The sequence below is a fragment of the Carcharhinus amblyrhynchos genome, chromosome 26 (assembly GCF_965287045.1).
Source record: "Carcharhinus amblyrhynchos chromosome 26, sCarAmb.v2.hapA, whole genome shotgun sequence".
NCBI classification, from domain to species: Eukaryota; Metazoa; Chordata; class Chondrichthyes; order Carcharhiniformes; family Carcharhinidae; genus Carcharhinus; species Carcharhinus amblyrhynchos.
In genome coordinates this window covers 12,701,760-12,722,520 of record NC_137349.1, presented here as the reverse complement: position 1 = coordinate 12,722,520, position 20,761 = coordinate 12,701,760, and the positions used below count along the sequence as shown (strand labels likewise).

The 20,761-nt window shown below is 46.6% G+C and overlaps 1 protein-coding gene across 1 annotated transcript in view; it reads right to left on the bottom strand.

Moving 5' to 3' along the window:
* Positions 1 to 20,761, bottom strand: part of kcnn1a (potassium intermediate/small conductance calcium-activated channel, subfamily N, member 1a) — a 128,367-nt gene that overhangs the window by 87,773 nt on the left and 19,833 nt on the right. Inside the window, exon 2 of the mRNA XM_080212629.1 lies at positions 15,123 to 15,554. Coding sequence (XP_080068755.1) covers positions 15,123 to 15,554 — 432 coding nt within the window. The remainder of the gene's footprint in view (positions 1 to 15,122; positions 15,555 to 20,761) is intronic.

Here is a 20,761-nt window from a genome sequence, read left to right as displayed (position 1 = left end):
TACTCCCCGCTTGGCTGGATAAGTGTGGTTCCAACAACACTCAAGAAGTTTAACATCATCCAAGACAAAGTAACCCGCTTGATTAGCATCCCGCCCATCACAATAGCCATTCACTCCCTCCATAGGGGCGGCACGGTGGCGCAGTGGTTAGCACTGCTGCTTCACAGTGCCAGGGACCCAAGTTCAATTCCCACCTTGGGTCACTGCCTGTGTGGAGTTTGCACGTTCTCCCCTTGTCTACGTGGGTTTCTTCCAGGTGCTCCGGTTTCTTCCCACAGTCCAAAGATGTGCGGGTTAGTTGGATTGGCCATGATAAAAATTCTCCCTCCGTGTACCCGAACAGGTGCCAGAGTGTGGTGACTGGGAATTTTCACAGGATCTTCATTGCAGTGTTAATGTAAGCCCACTTGTGACTAACAAATAAACTTTACTTTACATACAACCGATGCACAGTGCCAGCAGTGTGCGCCATCTATAAAATGCATTGCAACAACTCATCAAGGCTCTTTTGACAGCACCTTCCAAGCCCATGACCTCTTCCACCTGGCTCGACAAGGGCAACAGATACCTGGGAACACCATCACCCAAAAATCCCACTCCAAGTCACACAACATCCTAAATTGGCAATATATTTCTGTTCCTTCAGTCTGAGTGGATTGAAATCCTGGAACTCCCTCCCTAACAGCACTGTGGGTCTCCCTACACCACATGGACAAAACTGGCAGCTCATTACCCCCTAGTCTGGCCACCAAACTCACATCCCATGAATGAATATTAAAAAAATACAGATAATAGATATAAGGGGATCTGGAATAACTCACTGGACTCCATGAACCTGCTCTGTCCTTCAATAAAACCATGGCCGATCCTCAATCTCATCTCCCCTTTCCCACTCTCTCCCAATCCTGTGATCTTGTGTGATTCTAATGGTGGATAGCAACATAGGAACAGGAGGAGGCCTTTCATCCTCAAAGCTGATTAGGTGGATTGGCCACTGTAAGTTGACCCTAGGTGTTGGGGGGATTAGAAGGGTAAATATGTGGGGTTATGGGGATAGGGCCTGGGTGGGATTCTTGTCAGTGCAGGCTCAATGGGCCGAATGGCCTCCTTCTGCGCTGTAGGGATTCTATGGTTCTGTGATTGTATGAGGCTCTCCACTGTTCAGTGAGACCATATCTGGCCTGTGATCGAACTTGGTATCCTCTGCTTTGCTTCATGCCTTTGGTGATCTAAAATCTGTTAATCTCTAATTTAAAATTAACAACTGATCCAACATCAATTGCTGCCTCTGGAACACCTATCAGTGTCTTGTGCATGTTTCCTAATTTCACTCCTGAATAGTCTCTCTCTGACTTTTAAACCATGGCTTCCTAGACTCACTGACTAGCATAAGTAGATTGTCTCTATCCATCCCATCTGTCTGCCCCATAATACCTGGAAAAATCCAATCAACTCACCATTAAATTCCACAGAATAAATCCTATTTTGTTTAATCTCTGCTCATAATTTAATCCTTGGAGTCCAGATAACATTCTGTTTAACATTCTGTGATGTAGAGGATTCCTCAGACAACTCCCCCCCCTCCTGTAACAACTGTGCCGTCACCTCTGCTGGGTCTGTCCTGCCGGTGGGACAGGACATGCCCAGAGATGCTGATGGTGGTGTCTGGGACATTATCTGTAAGGTATGATTATGACTTTATCAGGCTGTTAATGATTAGTCTGGAGTCACATGTAGGCCAGACCGGATAAGGACGACAGATTTCCTTCCCTGAAGGGACATTAGTGAACCAGATGGGTTTTTCGGACAATCAACAATGGTTTCATGGTCATCAGTAGATTCTTAATTCCAGATGTTTTCCTGTGGTGGGATTTGAACTCGGACTCCTAGCAATAACCCTGGATCACTATTCCAGGGACAATACCATTCGCCATGATCTCCCTTCGTCACAGGGGTTCCCTGGAACTCCAAATGAAATTCGTTTTTTCTCCATTTATATATAAGAATGAAGTCAGTTTATATGGTGCCACACACAGGGCAATGGAAATCTAGCAGGATCTGCATAAATAAAAGAATATTGAGGCAGTTGATTTGCCAATTGAAAATTTCGATACTGAGGCTAAAAGTTTTAATTATGAAGGGAGGTAACATGGGCTAGGCTTGGCATTCCCTTCCATATGGGAAGATGAAAGGGATATCCAATCATAGAATCCAAAAGTGCAGAAGGAAGCCATTCAGCCCATCAAGTCTGTACCAACCACAATCCCATCCAGGCCCTATCCCCACTCTGCTAATCCTCCTGACACTAAGGAACAATTTAACATAGCCAATCAACCTAACCCTCGTACCTTTGAACTGTGGGAGAAAACCAGAGCACCCAAAGAAACCCACACAGACATGGGGAGAACGTGCAGACCCCACACAGAGAGTGACCCAAGGCCAGGATTGAAGCTGAGTCCCTGGAGCTGTGAGGCAGCAGTACTAACCACTGTGCCACCGTGCTGTCTGGGTAGCACAAGGTAGTTGCTGAATTCCAGGTAAAGATCCTTCTACACCACATCTAAAACATAATCTCCATTACGGTTCCATTGTGACATGTCCATTTTCCACTTGAAGCATGAGTATTGTGTCCATAAATTAATATATACTACTTGGATGTAAAACTGAAGAATATCTTATTAGAATGTCCCGCGCAAAAGGTTTTTAATCAAGGTGTTTAAGATGGAACAAACAACATCTTTTTTAAAGCCAAGTTCCATTATCCTTTCAGTGCCTCATGACACTGAATGACCCAACTGTAACATTAAGGTTCTGCCCCTTGTTCTTGACTCCGTCCAACAAGAGAGAATCTATTTCTTACAATGGGTGGGGTCCAGAACAAGGGAAGAGCACTGACTTAATAACTGGGAAGAGGTTCTTATCCAGCGATTGAGAGGCTTGTGTTGGGCAATGATGTTTAGGGATTGTGAACAAGGGCAGGCAGATGAAATTGAGACCCAGAATCATAGAATCAGAGAAACTCCTGTCACAGAAGATGGCCATTTTACCCAGCATCCTGAGCCAGTCAAAATAAAGAGCTATCCTATCTAACCCCAAGACCCTTCTCCTGATCCGTAACCCTAGAGGTTACGTCACCTCAAGAACACATCCACGTATTTCTAAAACATGGTGAGGGTCTCTGCCTCTACCACCCTATCAGACAGTGAATTCCAGACCCTCCACCGCCCTCTGGGTGAAACATTCTCCTCTACCCCAATCTGAGGGAGGGTGGTAGAGGTGAGATGCCTCATATCCTTTAAAAAGTACCTGGATGAGCACTTGGCATGTCATAACCTTCAAGGTTATGGGCCAAGTGCTGGTAGATGGGATTGTGGAATCGTTGCGGGTGGAGATTAGGAACAGCAAAGGGAGGAAGACGCTGGTGGGTGTCGTCTATAGGCCCCCGAATAATGATCTGGAGGTGGGGCGGGCTGTTAACACGCAAATAAGTGCGGCGTGCAGGAATGGGACGGCAGTAGTTATGGGAGATTTCAATCTACATATTGATTGGTCGACCCATGTTGGACGAGGTGGGCTCGAGGAGGAGTTCTTGGAATGCTGCCGGGATAATTTCCTTGAACAGTGTGTGTTGGAGCCGACGAGGGAGCAAGCTATCTTGGATCTGGTGCTATGTAATGAGGCGGGTAGAATTAGGGACCTTGCGGTGAAGGATCCTCTTGGAGAGAGTGATCATTGTATGGTGGAGTTTCTGGTGCAGATGGAGGAGGAGAAAGTGGGTTCCCGGACGCGCGTCCTTTGTTTGAATAGAGGGGAGTATGGTAGGATGAGAGAAGAATTAGCGAATGTGGACTGGGGGAATGTGTTGGAAGGTAGGTCTGCTGAGGAGCAGTGGAGGATCTTTAAGGAGATCTTTCTTGGTGCTCAGCAGAAATTTATTCCGATGGTTAAAAAGGACAGTAGGAAGAGAGGTAATAAGCCGTGGATAACGAAGGAGGTGAAGGAAAGTGTTAAATTAAAAGCGGAGGAATTTAGAGTAGCTAAGAGCAGTGGGCGAGAAGAGGATTGGGAAAGGTTTAAATGTCAACAAAGATTGACAAAGAAGTTGATAAAGGAGGGTAGGAGAAGCTATGAGGCTGGGCTAGCACTTAATATAAAAAAGGATAGCAAGAGTTTTTATAAATATATAAAAAGGAAGAGGCTGGCTAGGGTGAACGTTGGTCCTTTAGAGGATGAGAAAGGGGAGCTAGTGGTAGGGGATGGGGATATGGCGAAGGTCTTGAATAACTTTTTTGTTTCTGTCTTCACGGAGGAGGACGTGAATAATTTGCCGGGTGTTAGCGATGGAAAGGTGGTAGGAATGGAGGGTCTTAATGACATTACTGTTACTAGAGAGGTGGTGCTCGACAGACTGGAGGGGCTGATTGTGGACAAGTCCCCAGGACCGGATGGAATGCATCCGAGGGTTCTGAAAGAAATGGCGGAGGTGATAGTGGATGCCTTGGTGGTTATTTTCCAGGCGTCGCTGGATTCTGGGGAAGTGCCGGAAGATTGGAAAACGGCTAATGTTACGCCGTTGTTTAAGAAGGGTGCCAGGCAAAAGGCGGGGAATTATAGGCCGGTTAGTTTAACGTCTGTGGTAGGTAAAATGTTAGAATCTGTCATTAAGCAGGAAATTGCGAGGCATCTTGAAGGGAATTGCTTGATAGGGCGGACGCAACACGGTTTCATTAAAGGGAAGTCGTGTCTGACAAATTTACTGGAGTTCTATGAGGATGTGTCTAGGGCAGTGGATAGAGGAGAGCCGGTGGATGTGGTCTTTCTGGATTTTCAGAAGGCCTTTGACAAGGTACCTCACAAGAGGTTATTGCAGAAGGTCAGGGGACATGGAGTTGGGGGTAGGGTGTTAGCGTGGATAGAGGATTGGTTGTCAAATAGGAGGCAGAGAGCGGGGGTCAATGGGTGCTATTCGGATTGGCGGATGGTGACTAGTGGAGTGCCCCAGGGGTCAGTGCTGGGGCCTCAGCTATTTACCATTTATATAGATGATCTGGAGGAGGGAACCGAGTGCAGGGTGTCGAAATTTGCTGATGACACCAAGATTGGGGGAACGGCAAATTGTGCGGAGGGTGTGGAGAGTCTGCAGAAGGATCTAGATAGGCTGGGCGAATGGGCCAGGAAATGGCAAATGGAATTTAATGTTGGCAAGTGTGAGGTGGTCCACTTTGGTAGGAAGAATGGTAGGAAGGACTATTACTTACGTGGCGAAAAACTGCAGCAGGCGACGGTGCAGAGGGACCTCGGGGTCCTTGTGCATGAGTCGCAAAAACCCAGCTTGCAGGTGCAGCAGGTGGTCAGGAAGGCGAATGGGATGCTGGCCTTCATAGCGAGGGGGATTGAATATAAAAGTAGGGAGGTCTTGCTGCAGCTGTATAGGGCATTGGTGAGGCCGCAGCTGGAGTACTGTGTGCAGTTTTGGGCGCCGCACCTGCGCAAGGATATTTTGGCCCTGGAGGGAGTGCAGAGGAGGTTTACTAGGCTGATACCGGAGTTGAGGGGATTGAGCTATGAGGAGAGGCTGAATAAACTAGGCTTGTACTCGTTAGAGTTTAGAAGAATGAGGGGAGATCTCATTGAGACGTATAAGATGATGAATGGGATGGATAGGATAGAGGTGGAGAGACTCTTCCCGCTCAAAAAAGACAGTAGGACTAGGGGGCACAGCCTCAAGATAAAGGGGAGGCGGTTTAGAACGGAGTTGAGGAGGAACTTCTTCACTCAAAGGGTGGTGAATCTCTGGAATTCTCTGCCCGTTGAAGTGGTGGAGGCTGCCTCGCTAAATATTTTTAAGAAGCGGGTTGATGGTTTTTTGATAAGAGAAGGGATTGAGGGTTATGGGGAGAGGGCGGGAAAGTGGAACTGAGCCACGACAGATCAGCCATGATCTTATTGAATGGCGGGGCAGGCTAGAAGGGCTAGATGGCCTACTCCTGCTCCTATTTCTTATGTTCTTATGTTCTTATGTTCTCATGTGTCGGTGCAGGCTCGATGGGCCGAACGGCCTCTTCTGCACTGCATGATTCTATGATTCTAATCCAATTATTTTAAATCTCTCCCCTAGTTAGTGGTCTCCCTGCTCAGGGAAATAAATCCCTTCCTAGCCACTCCACTGTTGCCTTCAGAATTTTATAGACCTCAGCTGCTCCTGTGCTAAAGAACACAATTCCAGCCTATCTAATCGTTCCTCAGAGCTAATAACAAAATAAAGCAGAACAAACAACAAACTAAAACAGAAGAGATGAACCATGGACTGACTGAATGATGGACCAGGCTCCAGCAGTTAAATGGCTTTCTCTTGATCCTTTGTCAAAGATAAAATGAGATGGAACTGCTTCATATTTGCCAGAATCTTAACTGATTCACAAAACTCTGCCCGATCAGGAACTTGGATAATGTCCTGCACGTGACCTGTATTTGAGTTTCTATCAATGTACATCAACGGGGATGAAGTAGAAATGGTCGAGAGCTTCAAATTTTTAGCTATCCAGATCACCAACAACTGGTCCTGGTCCCTCCATGCCGACACTATAGTTGAGAAAGACCCCCCTAACGCCTCTACTTTCTCAGGAGACTAAGGAAATTTGGCATGTCAGCAAACTCTCACCAAATTCCACAGATGCACCATAGAAAGCATTCTTTCTGGTTGTATCACAGCTTGGTATGGCTCCCGTTCTGTCCAAGACTGTAAGGAACTACAAAATTTCATGAATGAAGCCCAATCCAACACTCAAACCAGCCTCTCATCCATTGGCTCTATCTACACTTCCCGTTGTCTCGGCAAAGCAGCCAGCATAATTAAGGACCCCACACACCCCAAACATTCTCTCTACCACCTTCTTCCTTCGGGAAAAAAAATACAAAAGTCTGATGTCACGTACCGACCGACTCAAGAACAGCTTCTTCCCTGCTGCCATCAGACTTTTGAATGGATCTACTTCGCATTAAGTTTATTTTTCTCTATCCCCTAGCTATGACTGTAACACTACATTCTCTATTCTCTCCTTTCCTGCGCTATGAATGGTACGCTTTGTCTGTATAGCGCACAAAAAAAAACTTTACACTGTACACTAATACATGTGCCATTAACAAATCAAATCAATATATGTCTTTAGTTGTGTGGTGAATATTATGTTGTGAATATTCATTGTACAATATGCATATTCCAACATCATAAGAGAAAAATTGCATTTACATAATAACATAGGAAGTTAAAGGTGGTATCAAGTTGGATAGAAAGATATACGATGCTGCAACAGTCAGGGGTACGCTGGAAGATTGTGGGAATTTTAGAAACAAATATTGGATAATTAAAAAATAATAAAGAGGGAGAAATTGGAGCATGAGAAGAAATTAGCAAAAAAAAATAAAAACAGAGAGTTAAAGTTTTTACAAGGGAGGAGAGGAGCGAATGTGTTTTTTGGTCCCTTAGAGAATGAGACTCAAGAATTAATCATAGCAAACAAGGAAATGACAGAAACTTTGGACAAGTCTTCTGTACTTGTCTTCACTGTAGAGGATTGCAATAGTCAGAAAGTAGGGGGTAGAGGGAGGAAGTTAAAACAATCATGATCACCAGAGAAAAACACTAGGAAAGTGAAAGGGATTAAAGGCTGGCAATTCCTCTGGACTTGATGATTTTTATCCTAAGGCCTTCACATGGCTGCATTGGTTCTATTCCACATTTCAGGAAAGGACCAAAAGAATTTTGGAAAACCTCTATTTAAGAGCGAGACAGACACCACGCAGCTACAACAAAAACAGAAAATGCTAAAAAAAAACTCAGCAAGTCTGACAGCTTCTATGGAGAGAGAATAGAGCCAACATTTTGAGTCTGGATGACCCTTCATCAGAACGTTTTTACGGTCTAGAATGCGCTGCCTGGGAAGGTGGTAGAGGTGGGATGCCTCACACCCATTAGAAAGTACCCGGATGAGCACTTTGCTCAGCATAACATTCAAGGCTATGGGCCAAGTGCTGGTAAGTGTGATTAGGTGGGAGGTCAGGTGTTTCTCACGATGGGTCAAAAGGCCTTATCTGCACTGTGTGATTCTGAGAAATATATTAGAGTTCTTAGTAAATGGGGTGGATAAAGGGGAATCAGTAGGTGTAATGTATTTAGATTTTCAAAAGGCATTTCAATAAACTAGCAGGGAGCTGTACTGGTCAGTCCTCAGACGTCAAGTGTGTACAATCTATATAAATGATCTGCAAGTAAGGACAGAGTGTAACATAGAAAAATTTGTGGATGATACTAAAACAGATGGGAAAATAGGCAGTGAAGAGGATATGAAGACTTTACAGATGGATATAGATAGGCTAGGAGAATGGGCCTAAATTTGGCAGATGGAGTTTAATGTGGATAAGTGTGAGGTTATTCATTTTGGCTCAAAAAATAGAAAAGGAAATTATCACCTAAATGGAAAATTGATTCAAAATACATTGGGGCAGAGGGATCTGGGTGTCTGTGTTCTGGGCAGAGGGATGTGGGTGTCTCTGTTCTGGGCAGAGGGATGTGGTGTCTCTGTTTTGGGCAGAGGGATGTGGGTGTCTCTGTTCTGGGCAGAGGGATCTGGGTATCTGTGTTCTGAGCAGAGGGACCTGGGTGTCTGTGCTGTGGGCAGAGGGATCTGGGTGTCTGTGTTCTTGGCAGAGGGATCTGGGTGTCTGTGTTCTGAGCAGAGGGACCTGGGTGTCTGTGCTGTGGGCAGAGGGATCTGGGTGTCTGTGTTCTTGGCAGAGGGACCTGGGTGTCTGCGTTCTTGGCAGAGGGATCTGGGTGTCTGTGTTATGGGCAGAGGGATATGGGTGTCTCTGTTCTGGGCAGAGGGATGTGGTGTCTCTGTTTTGGGCAGAGGGATGTGGGTGTCTCTGTTCTGGGCAGAGGGATCTGGGTATCTGTGTTCTGTGCAGAGGGACCTGGGTGTCTGTGCTGTGGGCAGAGGGATCTGGGTGTCTGTGTTCTTGGCAGAGGGATCTGGGTGTCTGTGTTCTTGGCAGAGGGATCTGGGTGTCTGTGTTATGGGCAGAGGGATATGGGTGTCTGTGTTCTGGGCAGAGGGATGTGGGTGCCTGTTCTGGGCAGAGGGATCTGGGTGTCTGTGTTCTGGGCAGAAGGATCTGGGTGTCTGTGTTCTGGGCAGAGGATCTGGGTGTCTGTGTTCTGGGCAGAGGATCTGGGTGTCTGTGTTCGGGGCGGAGGGATCTGGGTGCCTGTGTTCGGGGTGGAGGGATCTGGGTATCTGTGTTCTGGGCAGAGGGATCTGGGTGTCTGTGTTCGGGGCAGAGGGATCTGGGTGTCTGTGTTCGGGGTGGAGGGATCTGGGTATCTGTGTTCTGGGCAGAGGGATTTGGGTGACTGTGTTCTGTGCAGAGGGATCTGGGTGTCTGTGTTCTGGGCAGAGGGATTTGGGTGTTTGTGTTCTGTGCAGAGGGATCTGGGTGTTTGTGTTCTGGGCAGAGGGATCTGGGTGTCTGTGTTCTGGGCAGAGGGATCTGGGTGTCTGTGTTCGGGGCGGAGGGATCTGGGTATCTGTGTTCTGGGCAGAGGGATCTGGGTGTCTGTGTTCGGGGCAGAGGGATCTGGGTGTCTGTGTTCGGGGCAGAGGGATCTGGGTGTCTGTGTTCTGGGCAGAAGGATCTGGGTGTTTGTGTTCTGGGCAGAGGGATCTGGGTGTCTGTGTTCTGGGCAGAAGGATCTGGGTGTTTGTGTTCTGGGCAGAAGGATCTGGGTGTCTGTGTTCTGGGCAGAGGGATCTGGGTGTCTGTGATCTGGGCAGAGGGATCTGGGTGTCTGTGATCTGGGCAGAGGGATCTGGGTGTCTGTGTTCATGAATCACAGAAAGTTAATACACAGGTGCAGCATGGCGCACAAAGGCAAGTGGGATGTTGGCATTTATTGCAAAGGGACTGGAGTATAAAAGTAGAGAAATATTGTTGCAATTGTGTAGGGTGTTGGTGAGACCACATCTGGAGTATTGTATCTCCTTATTTGGTCTCCTTATTTGTGGAAGGATGTGGTGGCATTGGAGGCAGTTCAGAGGAGGTTCACCAGATTGATTCCGGGGATGAAAGGGTTGACGTACGAAGAGAAATTAAAGAGTTTGGGTTTATACTTGCTGAAGTTTAGAAGGACAAAAGGGGATCTGATCGCGGTGTATAAAATTTTAAAAGGGATTGATAAAGCAAATGTAGACAAAATGTTTCTTCTTGTGGGGCAATCTGGAACAAGAGGTCACAGATATAGGTTGAGAGGCGGTAGATTGAAAACAGAGATGAGGAGGGATTACTTCTCACAGAGGATGGTGAATGTGTGGAACTCACTGCCCCATAGCGCGGTGGAGTCTGAAATCATTGAATGGTTTCAAGAAGGAGATAAGATATATTTCTGATAAAAGAATGGGTTAAAGGGATATGGGGGACAGGTGGGGAGGTGGATTTAAGACCAGGAAGAGATCAGCCATAAAAGCAAATAACTACAGATGCTGGAATCTGAAACCAAAAGAGAAAATCTCAGCAGATCTGGCAGCATCTGTAAGGAGAGGAAAGAGCTGATGTTTCGAGTCCTGATGGCCCTTTGTCAAAGCATTTTCTCTCAAGAGATCAGCCATGGTCTGATTGAATGGCGGAGCAGGCCCGAAGGGCTAAATTTGCCTAATTCTGCTCCGAATTCCTATATTCCCGTGTTCGAGTCATGATCACATTGAATGGCAGGCCAGGCTCGATGGGCCAAATAGTCTACTTAGATTCCTGTGTCTTATGGTCAAAGCTGAGTTTGACAGATTTTTGATTTCCCGGGGAGTTAAGCGTTTTGGCGGACAGGCAGGAAAAGGCTTCAAACAGATCATCCATGATAGCAGAGCAGGCCCGACTGGATGAGTGATCGAGTCCTAAACCTATTCCTTCTGCTCTTATGTTATTATAATACTTCTCAGAACATCAGGGCAATCGGAGGAACATTTTTAAGTGTAGTCACTGTTTGGTGGCAACATTGGCAGCAGCACAACTAATCCGCAGAGCAAGATCCCACAAACAGCAATGAGCTAATGATAGAATAAGTTGAGCCAGGATAGTTTCAGACAATGTAATCATTTAAGTCCACGGAAGGAGCGAGCAGGATGCCGGTGTAATCCCAAAGTCAGGGCCACCGACAGTGCAGCATTCCCTCAGCATTGTTCTGGGAGCGTTAGCCTGCATTTCGAGCTCAGGTCTCTGGAATTTAGTTTGAGTCCACAACCGTAGACTGGGGAGTGTGAGCAGCGCACACTGAACCACAGGAGTCCCCAGTCAACAGGGCGACAACTGGAGAATGGAAAATCAGAAACTCGGTTTCTGCCTGAGCTGTTGAGACACCCTGGGACATTACAATTTCACCCCACTGAGAGCCCGGAATGAATTTGCTGAGCTGGATGGGTCCGGATCTTATTTAAAATGCTCATTTCAAAATCAGCGACTTCCTGGAAAAGGTGATGCTGGGATTACGGCGAAGTCCAGCGATAATCCACTAAGTGGCTGGCAAGTACAGGAGTCACCACCGAGAGTCGCAGATCTTCAGAACTTGCCGCTCAATTGATATCACTCTACAGTTGGCCAACACCCGCCCATCCCCCTCGTCCCTTTGTCCCCCACTCTTTAGTTTAAGATGTGGAGATGCCGGTGTTGGATTGGGGTGGGCACATTAAGAAGTCTCACAACACCAAGTTAAAGTCCAACAGGTTTATTTGGTATCACAAGCTTTTAGAGTGTGACTCACCTGAGGAAGGAGCTCATGATAGCAAATAAACCTGTTGAACTTTAACCTGGTGTTGTGAGACTTCTTACTGTGTCCTTTAGTCTAAAGAATTTGCAAGATTGACACATTAAACTCTTGACACATTAAACTCAAATTAAACTCTGCAAAGACTTAGGGCTGGAATTGAAGAGTGTAAATACCCTTTAAATAGCATGATCATTCTCAATACATTATCAACCAACCTCTCCAGCCATAGAGAATAATTTAAAAGGCCCAATCTCATTTCTGCAGGTAGAAAAATTGTTCTGAGGGATAAAGGTATTATTTTACATTTTCACATAAATTTTTTACTTTTCCTTTCTGTCTGATAGGCTGCTAATCCCGTCACTCACTGAAACCACCGATGCCCCGTTGCCCTTGTTACCGGCACACTCAGCATGTTACCAGGAACCAGAAGAGTGAAGGAGGAAGTTTAATGGCGTGCACCATGAGGCCTCCTCACCCCAGGGGGGCTTTGAGTTCATGGTTTAAAATCAAGGCCAGAATCTACACTCGCACCCAGCAGGTCCTGAGGCAAGATGAAGGGAGTGATGTGTGGGTTGGGGAGCAAGGCGGGGGGATCAGGACAGAAACTTAGGAACTAGAAGCAGGAGTAAGCTACGCGGCCCCTCGAGCCTGCTCCACCATTCGTCTTGACCATGGTTGATCAACAAATTCAATATCCTGTTTTGATATTAATATTAATATTGAATTCGATAGTCAGCCATGATCATATTCAATGGTGGAACAGACTGGAAGGGCTGAATTGGCTCCTCCTGCTTCCAGTTTCTATGTTCTATGTAAATCTTCACAGACAGGATTCCCTCTGGAATCCTGCCCAAACCAGATGCAGTTTTAGAATGGAGCGGGAAGTGCCTCGGGAAGCCCAGAACCCCACCCTTGCCCCTATCAAGTCCGTTATGTAGCCATTAAATGGGCACTCAATGTTTAGGCTGCTGGGCGCTGGCTGGAGCAGGGTGAGAAACAGATTTCCATCTCGAGCAAGAAGGGACCTCAATCTGAAAACCATCTCCCTCCCCTCCAGCATTGACTTTGCATGCTTACTGTCCCACCTCCGCCCACCCCTAACTCCCACCCCCATCACTCCCAGCTCCCATCCCAGGGCGTCCCCAACCCTTCTTCCTCTGGTATTTAAATACAGCCCTGGGATTTAGGCTCAGGATGTAGAGATGCCGGCGTTGGACTGGGGTAAAGACAGTAAGAAGTCTCACAACTCCAGGTTAGAGTCCAACCAGATTATTTGATAGTAATCTTACAAGCTTTCAGAAACGGTGCTCCTTCGTCAGGTGCGTGGAAGGTTCCACACACCTGACAAATGAACACCGTTTCCGAAAGATTGTAAGATTACTATCAAATAAACTGGTTGGACTCTAACCTGGTGTTGTGAGACTTCTTACTGTATTTAGGCTCAGGCACAGCATTGTAGTACTTCTTCTGGCCACTGCAGCGCTGTGCCTGGAGGGAGCTAGAAAGCAGTTGGCCAATCAGATTAGCTGACAGCTCTCCAAGGCAGGGCCCCCGACAACGGCGGATGGAAGTCCCGTCTGCTGCCAACCAATGGTCAATGGAGTGTAAAATGATGATGGGCCTATCAGGGTGGGTGGAGGTGGATCACACATCGACTCTCAGCATGGCGGTGGGTGCCAAGATCTCACCACCCTGACAACTCAGGCCCTGCTGTAAGGGAAATGTGTCTCCGGAAGCAGGAAATGTGACACTCAGGGGACAGGCTTTCCATCTCGGAAAGATTCCAAAAGGCTTCATTGGATTGTGTCGACCACAATACAGAACTTTGCCCCAGCTGCCATCCTCCACACTAGATGGGAGAGAGTCGGCACCAACACAGTAGTGGAGGTAAATCCCACAAGCAAACTTCCCAGCAAGGTGGCTGGTAGCCATGATCTTACTGAAAGGAGCAAGCTCGAGGGGCCAGATGGCCTACTCCTGCTCCTTGATTTTATGTTCTTAGCGCCGTGGATTCCATTTTGTTTTCTTTATCCTCCCAAGCTTTCAGTCCCCACCTCATGTCTCCCTTCTGCAACATGGCAACTTGGTGGAGGTCAGCTAACTCAGGTAGAAACTAGATTCGATACCTCTCTGTCCCAAATGGCTCACTGCCACATAGGAACAAAAGGAGGTAGGAAGAAGGGGAGGCCATTCAGCCCCTAGAAACTCTTCCAGCATGCAGTGAGATCATGGCTGATCTGTATCTTAACCCCATTCAACCACTTTGGTTCCAACACCGTTGTCTAACAAAACTTACAGGTCTCTGTTTAGAAAAACCATTTATCAAAGGCTGCATCTTTCATAGAATCCCTACAGTGTGCCATTCAGCCCATCGACCAACAACAATCCCACCCTGGCCCATCCCCATAACCCCCCGCCAATCCCCCTAATACTAAGGGGAAATTTGGTACGGCCAAACCCACACATTTTTGGACTGTGGGAAGAAGCCAGAGCACCTGGAGGAAACCCACGCAGACACGGGGAGAACGTGCAGACTCGGCACAGACTGTCACCTGAGGTTGGAATTGAACCAGGGTCCCTGGAGCTGTGAGGCAGCAGTGCCACCGTGGAATTTCACCAGAATTAGCAGATAGTAATTTTGCTGCTCTGCTCTGGCTGACTTTGTGTCACATCTTAACGAATGTGTCTGTGATACTATCAGACATCGTAGAAGAATGAGACTTTGTTTGATTAAAAACCTTTAGGCTGACAACTAGGAATTCCAGTGAACATCTTTGCTTTTTTTGTGTACGGGTGACACCTGCATCTCTGATATTAATTGTCCAACTGGCCCCAAGAGTCGATCACAGAGAGTAGGAGAGTATCTCTCAAGGGATCAAGGGATATGGAGAGCGGGAGGAGAAGTGGAAGGGAGATCACCATGATTGTACTGAATGGTGGAGCAAGCTTGGGGAGGGCCAGATGGATCATTCTTGCTCCTGTCTCCTGTGTCTTGTTGTAAGTCAGAGGTGCTGGGGAAGAGCTGCCAGATTCCTATCCCTAAAGGACATTTGTGAACCTGTTGGACTTTTAGTGACAACTTGACAACTTTCCTGTTCTTTTTGCTGAAGCTAACCAACACATCTCCGTATTTATTGAACTCGACTGAATATCGGAGGTCAGTTTGAGGACCCAGGGCTATGGTTTTTTACACAGTCCAGGGTTTTAGCTCGTGCAAGCCTGTTTCAATAGGTTTAGTGCACAGGCTACATCCTGCGTCTGGGAAAGTCTTTCAGGAACAACCTCATTAAGCGAAGAAAGCTGGCCTTACCTTGGTATAAACTCCCCATGACAATTCTGTCTCTGTCACCATAACAACAATCCCAAACATCCCAAATATCAGTGCATAGTCACTCAGGCGTTTCCGTTTCTCAAACAGGGCCCTCCTATGTCCCAGCTTATGGCCGATGTTCTGTGACTTTTTGGGCGATTTTCTCCCATCATTGACCAAGCTGTCATTGGAGATGTTATTCTGGTCGGGTTTGGAGACCACCACCTCCAGGCCCGAGTTGGTTTGTAGAGGCTGAGTCTCTGAGTCCAGGTCATGAAGGTTCCTGTGCGAGGTGCCCAGGCTGCTGAGGGGCCTCACCACCCCTCCGTTGTACTTGCAGCTGGTCATGGCTATCTCAGTGAAAGGGTTACTCTCGCTGAAGCTGTGCTTGGATCCAGCATGGTGCAAACGATGGAAGTCACTAGTGTTCACCTAAATGTAAACCAAACAAAGAGTTTAGAAGTCAATAGCAGAGTCTTGGTGTCTCCAAGTCAATTATTTAAAAGACAGCCCTGCTCACACTAACAGTAGCACAATGTAGGAACACGTTTAATATCTTTTGACTTCAAACTCCACCTGGAATGAATTAATACCGAATAACAAGTGGCTTCTTGGAGATGTAAATGCTTTGTCGCTTCCCCAGATCCCCTATGTTAAGATGGCTTGTATTCATGTATTTACTCATTGGCTCAATGGGCCACATTCTCTTGTGGCCAACTCACAAAGTTCAAGACCCACGCGCCACAGCACAAAATCCAGGTTGACTGAGCCTTCAGTGCAGTACAGATGGAGTGCTGCGCTGTCAGAAGTTGCTGTTTTTTGGTTGGGACGTTAAACCAAGGCTCTACCCCTCGGGTGATGGCAAAGATTCCACAGTTACTCTTTGAAGAAGTTCGCCCTGGTCAACACTCATTCCTCAACCAACACCGAAACCACTGCTGTTTAAGGGACATTCCAGTTCCTACGCTTCCTTCTATCACCACACTGACTATACTTTACAAGTAGCCATTTATTGTAAAGTCCTTTGGAACACTCTGAGGATGTGAAAGATGCGATAGAAATGCGATTCCTTCTTTTTCATTTTTTATTCATCTATTCCACCCGCCATGACCTTGCCCAATCATTGCCCTGTCTCAGCTTATCTACAGTAAAGCACCTCAGCTGTGCCTTTGTTACCTTGACATGTGACTATCTGAATATATTCCCGGTGCACCTCTCACTTTCCATTCTCAATAAACTCCTGCGCTTCCAAAACCCTCCTGCCCCGTTCCAAACTCATGCCCAGGTCCATTCACACATCACCCCATTTGCTCATGGACCTCATTCCAAGCCTGACGAGGTCTCCATTTGAAAATTCCATCAAATTCCTCACTGTAAATCTTTGTAAGCTCCTTCAACCCTAAAACCCTCCAAGATCCTCCAATTCCAACCTCTTGCACATTCCCACTTTTTCTCACTCCATCACTGAATCATAGAATCATTGAATCGGAGAATCTCACAGTGCAGAAGAGGCCCTTTGGCCCATCAAATCTGCACCAACTTCCAAAAAACACCTGAACTCCCACCTAATCCCATCTACCAGCACTTGGCCCATAGCCATGGTGGCCGTATATTCAGCTGTTTGGATGCTAGGCTCTGGAAAGCCCCCCTAAACCAGTCTGCCTCTCTCTCCTTAAAATAGGCTCCTTTAAAATCGACATCTGACCAAATTTCTGGCGACTTGAACTAAAATCTCCTGTGGCTCCATGTCACTGTTCAAGATGGCGCCAGAACGAGGCCACTTCTTGCGAGCTGTGCCCAGCATGCCATCTAATGCTATATTTTACCCTCGTTCTATGCTTCTAAAACTTCATTCTAACTCTTTAAGACTCTCTAAAAATGCTATCTTACTCTACACCCTAGCTATGACTATAATGCTACATTCTGCACCCTCCTCTTTTCTTCTCCTGTATGTATTCTATGAATGGTATGCTTTGTCTATGGCACGTGCAAGAAACAATACTTTTCACTGTATACCAACACATGTGACAATAACAAATCAAATTTTTAAAAAGCTATATTTTGTGTGATAAACATTCCCGTGAAGAACCCTGGGACTTCTGGAATATTAAAGGTGCTACATAAATGCCAGTTGTTGTGGTCATGGGCTCTTTTTCTCTTTCACGTGAGATCAGGAGGCTCTGTTCCACATTGGGTTGGGATGTAACATCTCCATTTAGAAATAAAATAAAATTTATTCATTAATCACAGGCTTACATTAACAGTGCAATGAAGTTACTGTGAAATTTCCCTAGTCGCCACACTCCGGCAGCTGTTTGGGTCAATGCGCCTAACCTTTCAGGCTGTGGGAGGAAACCGGAGCACCTGGAGGAAACCCACGCAGTCACTGGACAAACATGCAAACCCCAGACAGACAGTGACCCAAGCTGGGAATCAAACCCAGGTCCCTGGTGTTGTGAGGCAGCAGTGCTAACCCACTGTGCCACCTGCCTGTTACAAGGTGCCAACTCCTCCATCATCAAGATACATGGTTAGGATGGAGGAGCAGTAACAATTTCGATCTGCCAACTCAGGGCAAGACATTTCACCAAACTCTTTCATTCTTGTTATTAGTTCCTTGTCTGGGGCCTTTTGCAGGACCCCATCCCAGGTACAGCAAGGCTAAACAGATGATACTTGCTGATATCAAAAATCTTCAGGACCAACCTGTCGCCAAGGCTGTCGAGCATTTATCAAGGAGGCAGTATCCCACTGTTTAAAATGGATATGGGATAGTTTCCCAACATCCCAGAGTGACACAGTGTATTGTGCCATTAATTATAGCCCACAGACTGATAGACACAAATACAGACGGCTGGTTGAGTTGAGATTGTTTGAGCATCTCTACCACTTGTCAAAAAATCATTGTTGGAGTCCTGAAAAATGCATCAAGCTTTCAGGCTAATTATAGTTCATGGACTCAAACTCACAGACATCAAACCCAAAATTATACAGCATTTGCGCTCAAAGTCTGCAAAATATGGATAGCAAATGTCACATGATAACCTGCTCTCTCACAGAGAAAGAAAATGGTAAGGTGGTGGTGCATCGCTAACGTTCACTGGGCTAGTTATCCTAAAGCCCAGGTTAATGTTCTGGGGACACAGGTTCAGATCCCACCGTGGCAGCCAATGGAATTTAAATTCAATTAACAAATCTGGAATATAAAGCTAGTCTCAGTGTTGGTGACCATGACAACTATCATCGACTTACGCTCTTTAGGGAAGGAAATCTGGCGTCCTCACCTGGTCTGGCCTGCATGTGACTGCAGAGCCACAGCAATGTGGCTGTTCCTAACACCTCTCTGTAACTCCCATGGTGGGGAATGTTCCCAATGGTGGGGGAGCCCAGAACTAGGGGGTCATAGTTTGAGGATAAGGGGTAAATCTTTTAGAACTGAGCTGAGAAATTCCTTCACCCAGAGGGTGGTGAATGTGTGGAATTCACTCCCACAGAAAGTAGTTGAGGCCAAAATGTTGTCTGATTTCAAGAAGAAATTAGATATAGCTCTTGGGGCTAAAGGGATCGAGGGATATGTGGCGGAAAGGGAGGTTCAGGATATTGAATTCGACGATCAGCCATGATCATAATGAATGGCAGAGCAGGCTTGAAGGGCCAAATAGCCTACTCCTGCTTCTAGTTTCTATGTTTCTAAGACTGTTACCTGCCCCTCTGAAGTGACTGAGTAAGTTCAAGGGCAATTAGGGATGGGCAATAAACGCTGCCCTTGCCGATGATTCCCACACCCCATGAAAGAATTAAAAAATACCACAATTCCACACCAGTGAACACAGTTTGGTTAAAGGTCCTCATACACAAGGGACAGGATAGGTCGGTGTGACTGAAGTCAACTCCCTTCGAGGTTAGTGAGCCAGGCAAAAGGCTGTAGACTTTAGACCACAAACATGGGAAGCCCTGCCACAGACGGCAGAAAATTCTGGCCAATATCTTTACCGAGCGATGGGCACAGTGTCCAAATGTCCCAATATTACTGTATCCTCATGGTCAAAGGAATGGGAGGAACATGGTCAGTGAGCGAGACTCCTGGGCTAGACTCTTATTCTCTATGATAATCTGAAATGGATGACAGCCCCTTTCTCTCCTTATTTCTGTTTCCAGTGAAGTGAATGGTGATAAAATTCCTGGGACTGCTGGCTAGGTTAGAATTTATTCCCTATTCCTGGTTGTCCTTCAGAAGGTGGGTGGTGAGCTACCTTCTTAATCCGCTGCAGTCTCCGTGGTGTAGGTACACCCACAGTGCTGTTAGGGAGGGAGTTCCAGGACTTTGACCCAGCGAGGGTAAAGGAACGGCTGATATATTTCCAAGTCAGGATGGCGAGTGGCTTGGAGGGGAACTTGCAGGTAGTGGCATTGTCATGGATCTGCTGTCCTTGCCCTTCTAGGTGTTGGAGTTTGCAGTTTTGGAAGGTGCTGTCTAAAGAGCCTTGGTGAGTTGCTGCAGTGTATTTTGTAGACAGTTCAGAGTGTTACCCTCTGCATCAGTGGAGAAGGGAGTGAATGTTGATGGGGTGCCAAGCAAGCAGGTCAAGCAGGCTGCCTTGTCCTGGACAGCGTTGAGCTTCTTGAGTGTTGTTGGAGCTGCACCCATCCAATTCCAGCCTTGGGTCACTATCTGTGTGGAGTTTCTTCCCGTGTCTGCGTGGGTTTCCCCTGGGTGCTCTGGTTTTCTCCCACAGTCCAAAAATGTGCGGGGGTTGGGTTGGTTGGTCATGCTAAATTGCCCCTTCGGGTCAGGGGGATTAAGAGGGTGAACATGTGGAGTTACAGAGATGGGGCCTGGGTGGGATTGTTGTCGGTGTAGGCTCGAAGGGTCGCATTGCCTCCTTCTCTACTGGAGGTTCTACGAAAACATTATGTTTTTAAAAAGTCTTTCTTTGAACACTTTAGTTTTTTAGTTACAGGAATATTGGACGTGGGGATGGGGGAGTGGACAGTTGGGGGGAGGCTGTTTGGCTGACAGACAAGAATCATTCAATCTGGAAACTGCTTTCCAATTGGCTGGAAAGAGGTGTTCCACAAGAATGGTGTCAGGAAACAGGTTTTAAGTAATCATTATTTGTATTTTTGGGTATTAGAAACAAGGCGGAAATTATCCAGTGTCCCTGCGATGTGTTTTTTGGGGCAGGATTTGGTGCATCTTTCACCAGCCGGATCTTCTACTCAACGATTTGATTTGATTTATTATTGTCACATATATTAACATACAGTGAAAAATATTGTTTCTTGAGCGCTATAGACAAAGCGTACTGTTCATAGAGAAGAAAAGGGGAGAGTGCAGAATGTAGCATTACAGTCATAGTTAGGATGTAGAGAAAGATCAACTTAATGCGAGGTAGGTCCACTCAAAAGTCTGACAGCAGCAGGGAAGAAGCTGTTCTTGAGTAGGTTGGTACGTGACCTTAGGCTTTTGTATCTTTTTCCCAACAGAAGAAGGTGGAAGACAGAATGTCCGGGGTGCGTGGGGTCCTTAATTATGCTGGCTGCTTTTCCAAGGCAGCGGGAAGTGTAGACAGAGTCAATGGATGGGAGGCTGGTTTGTGTGATGGATTGGGCTACATTCACGACCTTTTGTAGTTCCT